General features: G+C 51.1%; 1 protein-coding gene across 3 annotated transcripts in view; it reads right to left on the minus strand.

Moving 5' to 3' along the window:
- The window catches only part of ASB18 (ankyrin repeat and SOCS box containing 18), a 72378-nt gene that overhangs the window by 12303 nt on the left and 40271 nt on the right, over positions 1-19804 (minus strand). For all 3 annotated transcript variants that reach the window (XM_027537991.1, XM_027537992.1, XM_027537990.1), the window contains one exon: positions 11556-12060. In XM_027537991.1, coding sequence (XP_027393792.1) covers positions 11556-12060 — 505 coding nt within the window. The remainder of the gene's footprint in view (positions 1-11555; positions 12061-19804) is intronic.

Below are 19804 nucleotides of genomic sequence, written 5' to 3' on the forward strand. Positions count from 1 at the left end.
TCACCAGATGGTCAACACTGAAATCAGATTGATTATATTCTTTGCAGCCAAAGATGGAGAAGCTCTATACAGTCAGCAAAAACAAGACTGGGAGCTGACTGTGGCTCAGATCATGAACTCCTTATTGTCAAATTCAGACTTAAATTGAAGAAAGTAGGGAAAACCAGTAGACCATTCAGGTATGACCTAAATCAAATTCTTATGATTATACAGTGGAAGTGAGAAATAGATTTAAGGGACTAGATCTGATAGATAGAGTCTCTGATGAACTATGGATGGAGCTTCGTGACATGGTACAGGAGATAGGGATCAAGACCATCCCCATGGAAAAGAAATGCAAAAAAGCAAAATGGCTGTCTGGGGAGGCCTTACAAATAGCTGTGAAAAGAGGAGAAGTGAAAAGCAAAGGAGAAAAGGAAAGATAAGCATCTGAATGCAGAGTTCCAAAGAATAGCGAGGAGAGATAAGAAAGCCTTCCTCAGTGATCAATGGAAAGAAATAGAGGAAAACAATAAATGGGAAAGACTAAAGATCTCTTCAAGAAAATTAAAGATACCAAGGCAACATTTCATGCAAAGATGGGCTCAATAAAGGACAGAAATGGTATGGACCTAATAGAAGCAGAAGATATTGAGAAGAGGTGGCAAGAATATACAGAAGAACTATACAAAAAAGATCTTCACGACCAAGATAATCATGATGGTGTGATCACTCACCTACAGCCAGACATCCTGGAATATGAAGTCAAGTGGGCCTTAGAAAGCATCACTATGAACAAAGCTAGTGGAGGTGATGGAATTCCAGTTGAGCTATTTCAAATCCTGAAAGATGATGCTGTGAAAGTGTTGCACTCAGTATGTCAGCAAATTTGGAAACTCAGCAGTGGCCATGGGACTGGAAAAGGTCAGTTTTCATTCTAATCCCAAAGAAAGGCAATACCAAAGAATGCTCAAACTGCTGCACAATTGCACTCATCTCACACACTAGTAAAGTAATGCTCAAAATTCTCCAAGCCAGGCTTTAGCAATACGTGAACCATGAACTTCCAGATGTTCAAGCTGGTTTTAGAAAAGGCAGAGGAACCAGAGATCAAATTGCCAACATCCGTTGGATCATGGAAAAAGCAAGAGAGTTCCAGAAAAACATCTACTGCTGCTTTATTAACTATGCCAAAGCCTTTGACTGTGTGGATCACAACAAACTGTGGAAAATTCTGAAAGAGATGGGAATACCAGACCACCTGACCTGCCTCTTGAGAAACCTATATGCAGGTCAGGAAGCAACAGTTAGAACTCCACATGGAACAACAGACTGGTTCCAAATAGGAAAAAGAGTATGTCAAGGCTGTATATTGTCACTCTGCTTATTTAACTTATATGCAGAGTACATCATGAGAAACACTGGGCTGGAAGAAGCACAAGCTGGAATCAAGATTGCCGGGAGAAATATCAATAACCTCAGTATGCAGACAACACCACCCTTATGGCAGAAAGTGAAGAGGAACTAAAGAGCCTCTTGATGAAAGTGAAAGAGGAGAGTAAAAAAGTTGGCTTAAAGCTCAACATTCAGAAAACTAAGATCATGGCATCTTGTCCCATCACTTCATGGGAAATAGATGGGGAAACAGTGGAAACAGTGTCAGACTTTATTTTTTGGGGCTCCAAAATCACTGCAGATGGTGATTGCAGCCATGAAATTAAAAGACGCTTACTCCTTGGAAGGAAAGTTATGACCAACCTAGATAGCATATTCAAAAGCAGAGACATTACTTTGCCAACAAAGGGCCATCTAGTCAAGGCTATGGTTTTTTCCAGTGGTCATGTATGGATGTGAGAGTTGGACTGTGAAGAAAGCTGAGCGCTGAAGAATTGATGCTTTTGAACTGTGGTTTTGGAGAAGACTCCTGAGAGTCCCTTGGACTGCAAGGAGATCCAACCTGTCCATTCTAAAGGAGATCAGTCCTGGGTGTTCATTGGAAGGACTGATGCTAAAGCTGAAACTCCAGTACTTTGGCCACCTCATGCGAAGAGTTGACTCATTGGAAAAGACTCTGATGCTGGGACGGATTGTGGGCAGGAGGAGAAGGGGATGACAGAGGACGAGATGGCTGGATGGCATCACCGACTCGATGGACGTGAGTCTGAGTGAACTCCGGGAGTTGGTGATGGACAGGGAGGCCTGGCGTGCTCTGATTCATGGGGTCACAAAGATTCGGACACTACTGAGTGACTGAACTGATGACTGATTTGAGTTGTTGTATGACAGAAACCAACAACAACATTGTAAAGCAATTATCCTTCAATTAAAAAATAAAAAAATCTGTAGATGGGGAGTTCTCTGGTGGTGCAGTAGTTAGGTTCTGGTGCTTTCACTGCCAGGGACTGGGTTCAGTCCCTGGTTGGAGAACTTGGATCCAGCAAGCCACATGGTACGGTCCAAAAAAAAAATCTGTAGATATTTAGTTGTCCTATGATAATACTGCAGAGACCTCAGAGTGCAGTCTGATTCTTACTCCTTTAGGATCCTGTTTTCTACTTGGATGCCTTGCTAGGTCTTTCTGTGCCTTTTTAGAATGCTTTTGCTAGACTGTATACAGGTATGTGTCTCCCATCACTGATTTGCAGAGAACATCCATTCAAGTCCTACACTTGAAGACTTTTCAGTGCAGGTACGTTTTCTTCTATTATGTCTTTGATGATTATTTCTGATCCATTTGCTGTAGGTTCTTCAATAACGTCACTTATCTGTGAGTTGGCTCTCTGCCCTTTATGACTATCACTTTGTCTTTTAGTTTCTTGACTTTTTTTTTTTTTTTTTTGCACTTAAGAAGATCTTTTAACATCAGTCCTTTGTAGTGAACATTGTGGTTGACTTCCCAACACTCCAGACAATTAGATTAATTCAATCATGATCATTCTATTCTCGTTACCATTTAATGGTTTGGGGAAGGGCAAGTTTAAGCCAACTGGAGTCAATAAAACACAGAGAAGGACTTCCTCAGGGTTTCTAGAGAAAAGCAGCTGAATCTGAACAGGAAGCTGGTTGGAACAGTTGTTGGAAGCCATTTAGAGACCAAGAAAAGGACCATTTTGAGGGCAAGGTTGACTTACTGAGCTTGGAAGGCATATGGTTCTTTGATGATGTCACTGACACTCAGAAATAACCAATCGAGAAGCCTGTGTTTCTTGTTATGAGAGATTCTAGGGGGGCTGGAACCAAGCCAGGCAGGGGCTGCCTGGCAGAGGCTGTGACTTTGAGAAGGAGCTGTCTGGGGATACTGGAGTCATGGAGAGGAACGTGTTGCTGTAGAAGCTACTCAGGATGGAGGAAGGGGACAAGAAACACCTTGGCTTTATTTCTCCCTCCACCTCCAATTTCCCACGGTGTCTCCCCTGGCTGAACCCAGCCAGAAACCAGCTATGGCTTAGGGCTATGTGTTAGCTTGAAGGGGCTAGCCACAATGCCCACACCCTGTCAGGATGCAGAGTAGAACAGAGACAGCAGGGACTGGATCTGGGGGCACACAGACAAATAGCACAGCACCCTCACTCACATCCTTGGTTTGATTCTTTATGGATCAGTTCTGCATTTTACTTCCTTTAATGTCATCTAAGAAAGCTGAGCACTGAAGAAATGATGCTTTTTAACTGTGGTGTTGGAGAAGACTCTTTAGAGTCCCTTGGACTGCAAGGAGATTAAACCAGTCAATCCCAAAGAAAATCAGTCCTGAATATTCATTGGAAGGAGTGATGCTGAAGCTGAAACTCCAATACTTTGGCCACCTGATGCAAAGAACTGACTCATTTGAAAAGACCCTGATGCTGGGAAAGATTGAAGGCAGGAGGAGAAGGGGATGACAGAGGATGAGATGGTTGGATGGCATCACCGACTTGATGGACATGAGTTTGAGCAACCTCCGGGAGTTGGTGTTGGACAGGGAAGCCTGGTGTGCTGCAGTCCATGGGGTCACAAAGAGTCGGACATGACTGAGTGATTGAACTGAACTGAATGTAATCTAATCTACCATTGTGTTGTTGCTTTCTTGGTATAAATTTATCTCCTCCATCTTCCTTTTCATGTCATTCTGTTGACTTCTCATCTTGTTTGGTTTTATGGATTTAAAGGCTGTATCATCTTGCATGCCATACAGGATGGCACACAGGCATACAATTTCTCAGATTTTCTTCTGGATCTTTTGATGAGAGGAACAGATTTCCTCTCTATTCTCAGGAAGCTATCTCATTCTTTTTTCCTGCTCCCCCATGAATCCATTTATTTTTCTCTATATTCATCTCTGGTTAGGGTTAGATCCAGACACGAAGTCTGTGGACACGCAGGGGAAGTCCATGGTCCTTTCCTCTGTTAGCCTTTGAGACGGTGGAGGGGCAAAGTGGAGGAAGGCTGGTAAGGGAGACGCCCAGCCCAGGTCCTAGTCTGTACACTCTCCTGGTCACCTGTGCTTCATCAGGAGGCCTCTTCCTCCCACCCTCCCCCCAGCAGAGTCAGCAGGTTGCTATGCAACCTGGGTTCCTCAGTTTCCACCTCTGCACTTTTTACTGCATCTCCCACAATGCACTGCACCACCACCGGCATCCACGGCTACTTGGCGGACTTAAACGTTTGCCTTAATGTGTACTTGATTGCCTGAGAACTTAGGGCCATGCAGCAGAGGTGTGCTGGCCCTTCCTGACTCAGACATGAGGTCTACCTAACGGTGCACGGATTTGCTTTCTCCCCCTCTTCCCCTTCCTTCCATCCTTCCCTCCTTCCCTCCTCTCATGTATGTCTTCAGAGATACTTTAACATGAAGACAGGAGCAGATGCTCTTTGAACCTGGTAATCATATTACCATTATTGTCTCTAGTCCCTTTCCTACCCCAAATTTGTTTTTTCCCTAATCCATGATGGTCACAGGAGAAGGCAATGGCACCCCACTCCAGTACTCTTGCCTGGAAAATCCCATGGATGGAGGAGCCTGGAGGGCTGCAGTCCATGGGGTCGCTGAGGGTCGGACACGACTGAGCGACTTCACTTTCACTTTTCACTTTCATGCATTGGAGAAGGAAATGGCAACCCACTCCAGTGTTCTTGCCTGGAGAATCCCAGGGATGGCAGAGCCTGGTGGGCTGCCGTCTATGGGGTCGCACAGAGTCGGACACGACTGAAGTGACTTAGCAGTAGCAGTACAATGGTCACAAGGCCGGGCTTAAATGGGCTTTAGAGAAGGAGAGAGACAGAATGAGCACAGGGGGCTGGGCTGCAATGGGAGAGCCAGGCAGGTGTGCAGTCTCCCAGCCTTGCACACCATGGTGGGCTCTTGATGAGCTGGTATTTCTGGCTTACGCGAACCACCAGTAACATGCATTTCCCCGGAGCACAACAGCCCCTGAACCCCACCGGCCCCTTTTCCACGTTGGGAGGAAATGCCCCGGTAAAGAGAGTAGTTCACACTGGACCTCTGCACATGTAGCCTGTCTGTCTTTTGAGGTATTCTAGGCAGTTCCTACGTCTTCAGACCTTCCTCAGGCCAACCTGGACCCTCCAGCTACCCTCCCATCAGCCCTCTCACTTCTCAGCAAAAGAGTCAATGGCTCCCAGTGACTGCATGCAACCTGGACCTCCCCACCTCCCCACCCCCATTCTCTGAAGAGCTACCCTCCTCCAGACCCCTCCTCCCGGGGTCACGGACTGTGACAAAGTCTTATTGCCTGTCTCTGGGAATTCATTTCCTGTCTCTCTCTGTTCCACCTCTCTGGGGCTCCAAGCCCTCCCCGCCCCCTGACCAGCCCCCACCCCCACCCCCGCATCCCCTCGTGTTTGCCAGGCAGCTGGCTGCCTTCATTATTTCTACGCCAACACGGTTTAAAAATCTCCGCTGCCTCCTTGCTGTCTGCCAAGACGCGGCGGCCGCATCACTCTGACAACGCTGATGTCATTAGGGTCCGCGCACGCTCTCTCCGGCTAATGAGGCGGCAGAAAGAAAATTAAGGGGGGAAAAAAATCACACGGGCACATTGCTTTCTGTGTAGATGGAGAAATAAAACAAGAGCAAGGGATACGGAGGCGCGCTGTTGCTGAGAGCTCACCCCTTCTAACACGGTGGGGGGCAGCGTGTGTACACACGCTGTGTGAAGGCAGGGAGAGGAGCCCTGGGTTTTGACTACTGCTCCCCCCAGGCTCCCCTCATGGAAAACCCTGGGAAACTGGAGTGTGAAGTCCCCTTGCCGAATTCCATAATTAGGTAAAAAGGAAAATACAAAAACTTCAGGTCCATATTGGCAGCGTGGTCAGTGACCAGAAGGAGAGGCAAGACGTGAGATTTGCAGATGCTTCTAGAACCGTAGTCATTCTCGCCCTCCACCTCCATTTCCCCTTGTTCCAGCTGCCTACATCCCTCACCTGGTGTGCAAGACACTATGTGGTTTCCAGCAGCCCTCTAGGCCAGCATGTTCTCTACCCTTGAGCAGAGAAGTCACCCCCCCGCCCCCGACCCCCACCTCCGGTTCCCATTGGATTATGTCACTTCCCTGGTGGCTCAGATGGTAAAGAATCTGCCTGCAATGCAGGAGACTCGGTTTGATCCCTGGGTTGGGAAGATCCCCTGGAGAAGGGAATGGCAACCCACTCCGGTATTCTTGCCTAGAAAATTCCACCAACAGAGGAGCCTGGCTGGCTAGTCCATGGGATTGCCAAGAGTCAGACACGACTGAGTGACAAACACTTTCACTTTCTTGATGGCTTAAGATGATGTAATAGACTCCCACTGTTCTTAAGACAAAGGCTGCAACCCTTAAGGAGGGCTCTGCCTGGTGCCCCAGCTCAGCTGCTCCCTTTTGCTGTTTCCTCTCCAGTTACTGTGTTACCCTCCCCTCCCCGCCCCACATATGTTGGTGTGTTCCTCCTGCCGCAGGACCTTTGCACCTGCCGCAGGACCTTTGCACCTGCACTTTGCGCCTGGTTCCTTCTGCCTGGAATGGTTTCCCCTCCCCTCTCCACATAGCTGTGTCTTCAGCCTTCAGATCTGGGATTGCACTATAAGAGCTCGAAGGAGCCTTGGACCCCCGCCCAGCAGGGTTTGGTCCTCCCCACCCCCACCGGGTTTGGCACTTTCAAGGTTTGCAGGGCCTTCACCACAGCAACTTCATAGTGGTGTATGTGGTTGTCTGAGTTAAGGCAATCTCACCCAGGTGACTGGCAGCTCTATATGTCAATTAAACACTAACTCCAGCTTGGAGCACAGCTGCTCTAGAAATGCTTGTTGAACAAGGGCTTAAGGAATGCCTGTGGGGGAAGCTTTCATCACTGGTGTTGTCCAGGCATGTCTCCAACTCGGGGGCAGGTCTGGGTGCGTGTGCTCAGTCACTTTAGTCGTGTCTGATTCTTTGCAACCCTATGGACTGTAGCCCGCCAGGCTCTTCTGTCATGGGATTTTCCAGGCAAGGATATTGAAGCGCATTGCCATTTCCTCCTCCAGGGGATGTTCCGAACCCAGTCTCCTGCAGGGAGGCAGATTCTTTACTGCTGAGCCACCTGGGAAGCCTCATGTGCTGTGCTTAGTCGCTCAGTCACGTCCAGCTCTTTGTGACCCCATGGACTATAGCCTGCCAGGTTCCTCTGTCCTTGGGATTCTCCAGCAGGAATACCAGAGTGGGTTGCCATTCTCCCCTCCAGGGGATCTTCCCAACCCATGGATGAAACACAGGTCTCCGGCATTGCAGGTGGATTCTTTACCATCTGAGCCTCCAGGGAAGCCCATGAGTATTGGAGTGGGTAGCCTATCCCTTCTCCAGGGCATCTTCCCAACCCAGGAATCGAACCTGGGTCTCCTGCATTGCAGGCGCATTCTTTACCAGCTGAGCTACCAGGGAAGCCTGGGAAGCCCTCTAAGCGGAAATTATTTATGACTGCCCAAGTCCACTCCAGTACTCTTGCCTGGAAAATCCCATGGACGGAGGAGCCTGGAGGGCTGCAGTCCATGGGGTCGCTGAGGGTCGGACACGACTGAGCGACTTCCCTTTCACTTTTCACTTTCATGCACTGGAGAAGGAAATGGCAACCCACGCCAGTGTTCTTGCCTGGAGAATCCCAGGGACGGGAAAGCCTGGTGGGCTGCCGTCTATGGGGTCGCACAGAGTCGGACACGACTAAGTGACTTAGCAGCAAGTGAGGGGCAGAAGGCCAGCAGAAGGTGAGCAAAGTCCATATTCTAGACTAAGCATCCAACCTGCAAAGTCAACTAGTCGCAACCAGTCCAGACCCACCCTCGCGTGCTCCTGCTCTCCTGCCGGCGGCTCTTCTCCAGGCGGGGACCCTTCGGTCCCAACAACTTCGAGAATTCAAACCTGGCTGCAGCCTAACACCGCGCCTGCACCTGCCCTTGTGCCCCGACCTGACTCTGGTGTTAACTAGCGGTCAGCCGGGCAGAAAGGCCTGACATTGTCAACACGCCAGCGTCCCCAGCCGTGACACCGCTTTGATGTCGGCGGCCGCGCACTGCGCGCGGCTCCGACGGCTGCTCTGAGTCCGCCCGCCGCGGTGCTGGCGCCTTTGTCTGGGCGTGGGGGGGAACTGTGATTTATGTCATGAGCTCGCTGTGAAACCTTTTGCCTCAGTAATTCTGAGCTCCGTGGGTGTCTCTTTACATCTATTTACAGCGCGGCGGCTGCCCACGGCCGGCCTGCTCTGTGACATTCCCCGGTGCTTCTGTGTACGCCTCGCCATGGCGCTGAGTCCTGCCTGCCGGGCGTCTTTGTGGCTCGTTTCAGCGTGTTTGCTGCGCGCTCCACGGGGCTGCTGAGCGAGTCGGGGCTGCCCTTTGATGTCCCGCGGGGTGATTAGACCCCTTCCCCGGTGGAGCGCGCGCAGGGGGCCTGGGTGGAGGAAGATGCTCCTGCCCGATTTCCAGAGTGTTCGCTTTGGTTGAAGGGGGGTGTGTGTGGGGGGTGGGGGCGGCGAGGCCAGAGTCTCACATTGGCTGGAGGATGCCCAGGGCAGTGGACCCCCTTAGCACTCGTGCGGGGATACCCTCTGGAGGTGTGGGGATCTTCCGAATAAAGAGGTGGGATGTCCATTTCCATAGAGTCCATGCAGCCCCCGGGGCAGTGAAGTTGCGGGAATACTCTTCTCTCATTCAATAAACTCTGAGGGAAGGTCCGCAGGTGCCTGCACGGTGCTCTGTTCAGGGCAGGCCATACTGCTATTCTGTGAAAGCCGTCTGGAGATTAAGATTTCTCAAAGAAACTCCGATGCCTTCCACAGTGGTGTGGACTTGCTGGGAGATGCATCATCATTTCCAGGAGCCAAGCACTGCTCCTGGCCCCTGGGTCTGCACTGCAGCTAGCTGGTCCCAGATGCAAACCTCATCCAGCCTGCACCCCACTGACCCAGCTCCATTCCTGAGTGGCTGACAAAGGATTCCCCAAGGGGATCCCAGGCCAGGGCCCCTGGAGGCCCGGAGGGTCTTGCCCTGCATTTCTGGATCAAGTCAGGGCGATTCCTCCAGCCCTGGAGACAGAGTTCACGGGCTGCCAGTCCTGTCCCCAGAATGTTGCCTGGGCGGCTGCCCCTCAGACAAGGACACCTGGATGGAGATCAGTTTGCCCCAGGCAGTTTTCACTGTGGCTCATCAAGGAAAGTCTTTCTTGTTTTGTTTCTTATTCATTCTTTTTTTTTTTAATAATTTATTTTTGACTGTGCTGGGTCCTCATGCGGCGTGGGCTTTTCACTAGTTGTGGTCAGCGGGAGTTACTCTCCAGTTGTAGGGCGTGGGATTCTCATCGCAGTGGCCTCCCTTGTCGCGGAGCACAGGGACTAGGGCACACGGGCTTCAGCAGTTGCAGCACGTGGGCTCAGCAGTTGCGGCTCCTGGGCTCCAGAGCACAGGTGCAGTTAGTTGCAGCACACAGGCTGAGTTGCTCCTCGGCATGTGGGATCTTCCTGGATCAGGGATCGAACCCATTCCTCCTGTACTGGCATGTGGATTCTTTACCACTGAGCTACCAGGGAAGCCCTCTTATTCATTCTTTATGCAGTTTCACAACAAAAGGGCTGAAGGATGCATCTTGGTTCATGGTGTGAACTGGAGGGGTGGGAGGTTTCCATTTGTTTCCATTTTATCAGTTGATGGACTAAGCCTGCTAATATTGGGAAATGTTGAAATGTAAATTATGAATATACTGCAAAAATCTGTAATATAAGTGTTACAGACTATAAAAAGGCTGGCATTTCTTCCCTTTCAAGAGCCCAGGAAATTGAAATCTCTGCATTAGTAGAGTGCCTCAAGAAAATTACTTGAAGACAGTGCAAGAGTTGGCATAAGAAATTGTCATACTGTTTGTCAAATAAGGAAATGCCCAGGGACTTGTCTGGGTGGATTTTCCATGTCTCACCTATTGTTTGAGAGACAAGAAACGTGTTCTGTATGCACCCACAAAGCAAAGTTGGCATCTGAGAACTGTGTGAATCTATTTCAGATCATCTAGAATATTGTCCTTTTTGGATAACAGCTTTTAAGCTATTTGTTTAAGACCAATCAGGCCAAAGTATGTCTCTCGCATATGACTGGCAAGTCTGGGATAAATATTAAATTAAGCACACCCAATTTTACATCTAATGGCATGGCTTGCCTTCAATGAAGTCTTTAGGGAGGACAACCTCTTAACCAGTATTTTGAGAACTTTTCTTTTGGAAACATTTTGTATCTGATTATTTTCTGATGATAAAGCTTTTTTTTTTTCCTTCAAAATTTATTTTAGATTTTATTTTTTATTTTTGCTGTGCCTGCCAGCACGCAGGATCTTAGTTCTCCCACCGGAGATCAAACCCCTGCCCCGTACAGTGGAGGCATGGAGTTTTAACGACAGGACTATCAGGGAAGTCCATCTGATAAGAAATCTTTATTCTTCATCTCTCATTTCAGTGTAGATCTGACACGTGGAAAAACGACGAGCTGCTCAGAGTCAAGTCTGCAAAGTAGAGTCGAGGTCCCCACACAACCTTGACCCTGGACAGGGCACTTCACCTGACAGACACCCAGCTGGGGAATGTTAGGAGTCTGAAGTATTTCACAGGAGTGTGGCGAGGTAATCCTATTAATCAGGTGGATGACCACATAGGGTATTTAATTTCAAGTCAGATACCAGATGTGAGAAGAGGCTGATTTCCATTGTTCACCAATTACACCCAAAGATATCTTGGCCAAAATATTTTGAGCCATCGCAGCATCATAGAACTAAGTCCCTGGGACCTCCAGGTGACACCTTTGCAAGGTCACACTCGGGTACGCTTGTCAACACCCCAACCTTTTAATCTCCTAGGAACTCTAGAAAAGGCTTCCCAGCCCTCGCTCCTCAACGTGTGGTCCCAAGACTTCACTGAGAGCTTGCTAGAAACCCAGACTCTGCCACCCGTTTCCTGCGGATTCAGAATCTGCATCCTCACCTGTCTCCAGGGGGTTCCCCGGTCCCTGAAAGTCTGACAAGCGTGGCACGGCACCGGGCTGCAAGCCGGGTCCCTGTGCTGCGAGTCGTCGCGGCCTGTCCCGGGCCCCCTCTTACCTTGGGGAAGGCGTCGGGCCACACGGTGGGGGAGCCGTGGTTGAGCAGCTCCTGCACCGTGAGCTGCGGCTCGCCCTCAGGCGCGCAGGCCGCCGTCTGCAGCACGCGGGCCAGCGGCGATGCACCCCCATAGTCGAGCGCGCGCGCGTCGGCGCCGTGCAGCAGCAGCAGGCGCGCCAGGCCGGGGCGCGCGTGGCCGCAGGCCTTGTGCAGCGGGCTGCGCTCGTCCTCGTCGCGTGTGTCCGCCGCCGCGCCGTGCCTCAGCAGCAGCGTGCACAGGCGAAGGCAGCGCGCGTGCTCATCGGGCCGCAGGGCTGCACCACACGCCGCGCTCAGGGCCGTCTCGCCGCGGCCGTTCCTCGCGTCCACGCGCGCCCCGCGGTTCAGGTAGAGGCGCGCGTGCTCGTCCAGGCCGCGCTGCGCCGCCACGTGCAGGGGCGTGTCCCGGCTGGTGCCGCCCTCGAGTTGCACCGAGGCGCCGTGCTCCAGCAGCGCCTGCGCGCACCTGCGGGAGGTCAAGGTCGGTCACCGGGATGGGGCTGCAAGCCGGCATGCGCACCCTGTTGCCCCAGCCCCACACGCCCTGCCTGCTGGTTCTGGGCCTTTGGACCCATCGCCCTTCTCCCCTGGGGAGTTGGTCCTCAAATGGCAAGGGCGGGAATCCAGATCTCCTGCGCCCAGGTTATACAGGAGTTCACACTGGGACTCAAAAGAAATGCGGTGACGGCAAAGCCGGGGTTGGGGGGAAGGCTACAAGGCTCACCAGTTACTAAATGGTGGAAACAGCTAGGAACTTTTTCCTCCACGTGCGTTAAAACTTTGTAACTTGTGACTACTGAGAGAGGTGGGTTTGATCTGTGTCAGGAAGATACCCTGGAGAAGGGCATGGTAACCTACTTCAGTATTTTTGCCTGGAGAATTCTCATGGACAGAGGAGGCTGGAGAGCTACAGTCTGTGGGGTCTCAAAGAGTCGGACATGACTGCCCGGCTAAGCACAGCACACACCTTCCAAAGTAGCACCGTGTGCGTGTGTGTTAAGCTGCTTCAGTTGTGTCCCATTCTTTGCGACCCCATGGACTATAGCCTGCCAGCCTCCTCTGTCCATGGGATTCTCCAGGCAACAATACTGGAGTGGGTTGTCATTCACTGCTCCAGGGGATCTTCCCGACCCAGGGATCCAACCTGGGTCTCCTGTATTGCAGGCAGATTCTTTTGCCATCTGAGTCGCCATGGAAAAGGTAATATAGTTCAAATGCTGGAAACATGAATAACCTGGGAGCTTTGTCACCCAGGAGGCAGTTGAGGACCTGGGAGTCACAGTTGTAAGGAAGCCCCCTTAAACTGTTGGGCTGTTTATCAGCCGACATGTTCCTCTGCTTGTGGTGATGGTGTGAGGCAAGGCTTGCCCAATTCCCAGGGAGGACATCTATCAGTCCCTCAGGACACGGCGGCGGATTGGCAGTGGGGTGTCCTCAGACAGGACTGGAAGCATGGGCAAAACATGCAACCATGCCTAACTGTAGGACCATCACTGTTTCAACTGAACTCTCCCTGAACGGACTGTGGATTTTGGCAGTAGCTAAGTCCCACTGTGCTGTCCGGCTCCCAGGGGAAGCCAGACTCCCCCAGAGGTGGGTGTCTCCTGCTGCCGCCAGGTCCCTCACATCGGTGCCAAGACTGCTGTCCCAGGAGGGCTGTGTTCTTAGAGCTTCTTATACACCTGGGAGGGCTTTGAGAATCTCAACCTAAGCCCGGGTGGCAGCTGCTGGCAGGCCCCCTGGACCGGGGCCCTGGACACTGGTGGGGAACTAACCCAGGCTGGCCCCGCCTGAGAGCAGGCCAGTCTCACAGACCCTCCTGAGCCCTCCTCCATTCTGCTGGCCCTTGGCGTTCGTGGGCACTGGCAGGCCACCAGCATCACTTCAGCCCCTACTCCTGGGTCGCCTCCTGGGACGTTTCTGCCCTGGCGTTTGCTCCACCTTTGGAGTCTGATGGGCCCGCATGCTGGCTGCAGAGGGTAAGACCCTGGTCCCTGTAGCTCACCCTCCTGTGGTGCCCTCCTCATCTCTGCTCTGTTGAGACTTGGCCCATTGGCCCCTGGCCCTCTCAGCCCTTCCTAGCTTTGCTCCTTCTCTGGGCAGCTCTCTTACTCTCGCTCTTCTCGGCATCCTCGGTTCCCTTGAGTGGAGGGGACATGGCCGTCCCCTACACCAGCTGGCCACACATGGGCAGCCATTCACCATCCATCCTCTCTTCCCCACTTGGCCCCTGGAGGAAACCCCAGTCGTGGAGATTGGCCCCTGCGCCCCGCTGTTCCTCAGCGCCCTTTGGTCCACAATTCCTGGGACTGAAGGCCGGCTCCTCATTCCTTGCCCATTAGTGACTGTTTCATACGTTGATCACCATCCCCAAGAAATCCTGTTTCTTTTTTAAAAAAAGATTATTTAGGTGGTGGCACATCTTAGTTGCGACACGAGGGATCTTCAGTCTTCACTATGGCATGCAGGATCTTTAGTTGCGAGCACAGGAACTCTTAGTTGCTCCATGTGGGATCTAGTTCCCTGACTAGGGATTGAACCCGGGCCCCCTGCATGGGGAGCCTGAAGTCCTAGTCACTGGACCCCCAGGGAAGTCTCAAGAGGCCTTGTTTCTACTCTCGTCCTTCTCAGCAGCCTGCCCCTACTTTACTCAGTGAGTGCAAATTCTCCCGGCAACAGCTGTCCTTCCTGCCTTGTGCCGGTGCGGCGGCCGTGACACCTGGCAGAGTCTGTTTCTACATGACAGTCCCCTGCTACTTCCATGCATCTAAGGAAGGGACTCGCTCTCCATCCTGTTGCCCGGTGGAGTCCTTTCCTGCTTCCTTCCGGGTCTTGCTCTGTGCGTTACTCGCCCGTTGTTTTTTCCCAGTTCCTCTAGGTCCATCTCCACCTCTTTCAATTGGTCACTCAGCCCTGTCGATTCCATCTCAATAATCACTTGAACTGCTTCCTCCCTCCAGCCCTGTTGTCACCGTCCTTGTGGAAGCCCCAAATCCTTTCTTGCCCGAAGTGAACAATCTGCTCATTTTTCTCCTGTACCAATCTTAACAAGCTCCATACTACCCAGAAAAAGCCTTTCCAGTGTGAGTCATAAGACATGTGCTGGCTGAAAACCCAGAGGATCTTCCCGCTTGCTGGAGAAATCCTGGGCTCCTTCCTCTGGGACAGCTCATGAACCGGCTTCTGTGGCCTCACCAGTTTCATTGCCCGATGCTTGGATCCATCCTGTGCTTGGATCCTGCCTGACCAGGTGTGGTTCTTGGGATGCATCCTGTCTTTCCTTCCTCTTCCTCTCGACCACGCCTCTGTGTTGTCATGTTCCTCGTACCTAAGTTGCCGTCCACCGGTACAGCCTTTGTCACACCAGTGTTTCAAGTGTTCTCTGGCATGTCTGACTTCTCTCCTAGATGGTTGGCTCTTTGGGTATAGAAATGGACGTGTATTTATTTCTGCTTCTCGGCACCTAGGGCAGGGCCGGCCCACTACTGGTATTCTCTAAAAGCATGTTGAACAAATGCATTTCCTTAATCAATGTCTTTCAGCTTTTCTTTGCGTGGCCGCTGTTTTTCCTGTTATTTACCTGACTGGGACTCTGCACCGGATCCTTTGAGGGTTTCCAGGCTGGAAGCCGCTGGCGTTAAATCTGTTTACATTTCTATCCAGGGACCCGCAATATTTTAAACCCTCTCTCCATATTTCTCTATCCTCCATGTCAGCAGTATCTTGAGAAGTGGTCTGTCTTGGGTGAAAGATCTTTACAAACAAGTACGATTTGATGTGAAACGTCCTTTGGGACAATAAGCAGCTAAGAGAGAATGCAAATTTGACAATCAGAGTGCTTCAGTTTGCTTCCTCCGTGCCTCTCTGGGAGGAATTTTGAACAGTGCAGCAGGAGGTTAGAAATCAAAGGTTCTGTCTCATTTTGCCACTGAGCCTGTGTGTGCTCACAAACAATTACCAAACATTTTCTCCTGCTCTTTTTTTTTTTTTTTAAAGCAGCCCAGCCTCTCTGAAGAAGTCCACCGGGAAATACAAGTGGGTCTCTTTTCCATGTCCGCAGCCTAACAGGCTGATGGCCAGGTTGCTCTTTGCAACAAAGATACCTTTCAGAAGAATGAGGACACTGGCCCAGCCTCTGGAGGACCGAGGATACCCTTTTCATTTTTAATGAAGAGCTTCTAATTGGCTAAACCTTGGCACTTCCTTAGAGCAGGTCATGATGTAAGTTGCAGACCACAGGCACGAGAAAAAAACAATACAACGGATTGACTGGGGCACCTCTTGGCTGGCACACACTGGACAGTCATTAAAAATGAAGGCACAGGAGCCTGTTTAATGACATCGAAAGCTGTCTGCAGTGGTCATGTGTAAAGACCAGGTTTGAAACAGCATCGAACGCTCCTATTAAAAAAAAAAGAGTAAATATGTATATGCATGGGAAGAAAGCCTGGAAACATACAAACCAACGTGTTCACCTCTGGATGGTGGGGTGAAGGGTGCTTTTATTTCCTTTCTGCCTGCCGGTATTTTCAAATTCACTTTCCAAAGTGACTCAGAGTTGCAGTTTGACAGTGGAACAACAGCAGAGGTTATTAATAACAAAACCATCCCCTGCCGGCCACAGCAGCAGCTCATGGATTCTAAGAATGTCAGCTCAGCGTTCCAGGTTTCCAGAATGCGCTCAGATTTTCCATTGATCTGTCCAGGTGTAAGCAGAGGTCTTGGGAAGGCTGTAGGGCAGCACCTCTGAGAAGGTGAGAGGAGAGGAGAGGGTGGGGGTGGGTGGAGGGTCCTTAGTGACAGGCAGAGCAGTGTGACAGTCTTGGGGATCTGCGAGACTGACCTTGTGTTTGTCAGTGTCTCCAGTCAAGGAAGAAATGGCCCGGCAGGAAAGCGTCCCCCACGCCTCTGCAGGACTGTGTGGGAAACTCTGCTTTGGCTGAGCTCTTTCCTGCCAAGCGAGGTTTTCTCGAGCGGATGTCCTGCCGTCCTGGGAGACACAGTACGGAAGGCCTGGCATGGGCTTCCCTGGTGGCAGACCGTATAGAACCATCACTGTCAGCAACCGAGGGTACGTTCTCATCTGACCATGTCAAAACCACTTGTCTCTATCTTACGAGATGAAGGAGACACTGTGTTGTCTAAACAGCCTCTGATACGAAGCACCTTGGGCAAACACTGCCCCTACCCCCCACCATCCCTCCTCTCCCTCTTTGATAATGATCATGGTGACAAGCTGTTATGGAGCCTAAGGTTGACAGGACACAGAAAAAGTGGCTTGAGCCAAAAGGCAGGAGTTAATAGAGATGAACCCATCAAGGGCGGTTGAATTAATGTCATTTTGACTTATTTGTAAAGAGAGAAGTAGGACTTCCAGCCCTCGTCTGGCACACAGCTCCCAGCTACCTCCAGCATCCTTCCAAAGCACAGCTTTCCTGCTCACCTGGCAGATGCAGATGGTGCTGAGCGCCTCAGCCCGGCCTCCTCAGTGCTCACCTCTTCCTTACCCGCTCACACCACCTGCCAAACTGCCCTGCACCCCATGAGACAGAGCCTGTTCAGGCTTTCCTTCTCCAGCTTCCCTCCTCCCCACCTCTCCAGTGGCACAAAACCCTCAAAAGTAGTATTTCATAGCCTCTGGTTCTGAGCTGGGACGTCAGTGCATTCCCCAGCACGTGGTCTTTTAATTTATTTTTAGAAGAATGTTATTTTTAGGCTTTGCGACAAGTCTGCACTTAGGTGGAATTTGTAGGTGGGGAAACTGAGGCTCAGAAGAAGACCAGTGACTCAGATAGGGCCATCCAGCCAGGGGGTGGCAGAGCAGAGGCTGGTCTGCTGTGTCTGGCTTAGTCCTCTGTCATCCCGCCCTGCTGCTCCTCCCATAGGTACTGTTTGCTAAGCACCTTCTGTGGGCCAGGCAAGGCACTAGGCATCTCCCAGAATGCCATCTCTAAACCTTTCATTCATTGGTCCATCCAGTAAGTCGAGAGCATCCTCCATGCTCTGTACCCCAGGTCAAGGCAGGGGGCAGGGTCTCCTCTCTGAGCACTCCATGGGGCTCAGGATATGCCTTCAGACGGGACACTGAAGGTGCAGAAGGCGGGGGACATCATCTGGCTGGGGGACCTCATGCTAGCAGGCAAGGAACAGGAGCCTGCTTCTCGCCCAGTCCTCTGGGCAAGTCTGCACCAGAGATTTCATTCTCTCTGGTTTTCCGTGAGGATGCAGTTTTTGAGGCTTGAAGCAATGATCTCAAGGGTAGAGACCTGGGAGAGGATGGTGACCCCATAGTCAAGTCAGAACCTCCTGACTGAGATGTGAACCCAGCTATTGCTGGAGAAGAGAATGACTCGACAATCGTCAGAGGATGATGGTACCCAAAGAGCAATGCAACAACAAGGACAAAGAACAATCAAAAACGGGGTGAAATCCACAAAAGTCAGTTACATGTTTTTGGAGGGAAAACAGACCTTCCTTTCAAGCCCTCTGTCAGGTGGGTTCAGCATCTATCTCCGGAGCAACAGCTTCACTTGCTGGAAATCCTTGGACCTTCCAGCTGCCCTTCACTGTCCTCCTGTGCTTGCTGCCTGAACCCCTCATGGCCAGTGTGTTCGCTGAGAGTAATGGGTGTCATGAACCAGTCTTGTCGAATCATCATTAAGCTACTGTTCCTCCTTGGAGTTGACGTGGAGGCAGATGGGCTGGAGACACGTCCCTGGGGCAGGGTGGCTGGGTCCAAGTCTGGGTCCGTCCATGGGGCCAGGCAGTGTGGCTGGATGCTGAGCAAGGCAGGTCTGCAGGGCGGTGTGGTGGGGGTGGCTGGTGCACAGGGGACGTGGGGGAGAGACTTGGGAGGACAACACAGCCTTGCTTTCTAATGAAGCCATCGCAAGGAGACTGCCTCTGTGCATTGACTCCCTGGCTGGTTCCAGGTGAAGGATGGGGAAGCTGCTGCCCTGACTTTGATGGAGGAGCTGCTCCCACTTGGTTTGTCTGGACCTTCTGCCTCTCCTCTCCTCTGGGGCCCTGCTGCCTGCCCCTTTCTGCTCTGTATTTTCTTCTCCCTCCCTTTCTCCCAGGATGCTCAGCTGTGAGACTATCAAGCATAGATGTTCACAATTGAAATAGCTGATACGAATGGACAAATCCTGAAGGGTAGCAGAGAGATGGAGAGGGAAACTGCCAGCCATGTCTATTCTTATGGTTTCCCTTGGAGCAATGGCTGCCATTTAATTTGCTTCTGAAGTGTTCGATGGTTGTGGCTGCTAATAATATTTTAGGCAAATTCTCCATGTCTCCCCCCCGCCACCCCCACCCACCACAAACTGCAAGTGAAATTCTGCATTTGGGTGGACTGAGGAATGACTGAAGGAACTAACTTTGATAATTCAGTTCCACTGTTTGCCCTGCTTTCCATTGAAGGAGTATCTGACTTTCTGGAAGATTCACTAGTATCCCCTCCTCAACAAGAAATGGGCAACCTTCCTCTCCTGCCCTGGCCCCAGCATTGGATGAAGGGGGAAACCCAGAGGCATCAGAGTGAGGGGAGGAGAAGGAGGAGAGAAGTGAAATAAAAACTCTACTCTCTTTTTCACATAAGTGGCCACAGTATTGGAGCTTCAGCTTCATCAGTCCTTCCAATGAATATTCAGGGTTGGTTTCCTTTAGGATTGACTGGTTTGATCTCCTTGAAGCCCAAGGGACTCTCAAGAGTATTCTCCAGTGAGCCAACTCATTGGAAAAGACCCTGATGTTGGGAGAGATTGAAGGCCAAAGGAGAAGGGGGCAGCAGAGGATGAGATGGTTGGATGGCATCACTGACTCAGTGGACAAGAGTTTGAACAAACTCCGGGAGATAGTGAAGGACAGGGAAGGCTGGAATGCTGCAGTTCATGGGACCACAAAGAATCGGCACAACTTAGCGACTGAACAACAACTCTCTTTTTAGGTAGTGATGTGAACCCCAGCTACCTCTGGAGAAGAGAATGACTAAACAGTCACCAAAAAGATGGGGGTGAGGTGAGGGAACTTTGATTTGTATGAGATAAAAGATTTTTTTTTCTGATTTATTTTAATTGGAGGCTGATTACTTTATAATATTGTGGTGGTTTTTGCCATACACTGACATGAGTCAGCCATGGGTGTACATGTGCTCCCCATCCTGAACTCCCCTCCGACCTCCCTCCCCATCCCATCCCTCTGGGTCATCC

Source organism: Bos indicus x Bos taurus, chromosome 3 (genome assembly GCF_003369695.1).
Source record: "Bos indicus x Bos taurus breed Angus x Brahman F1 hybrid chromosome 3, Bos_hybrid_MaternalHap_v2.0, whole genome shotgun sequence".
Taxonomy (NCBI): Eukaryota; Metazoa; Chordata; class Mammalia; order Artiodactyla; family Bovidae; genus Bos; species Bos indicus x Bos taurus.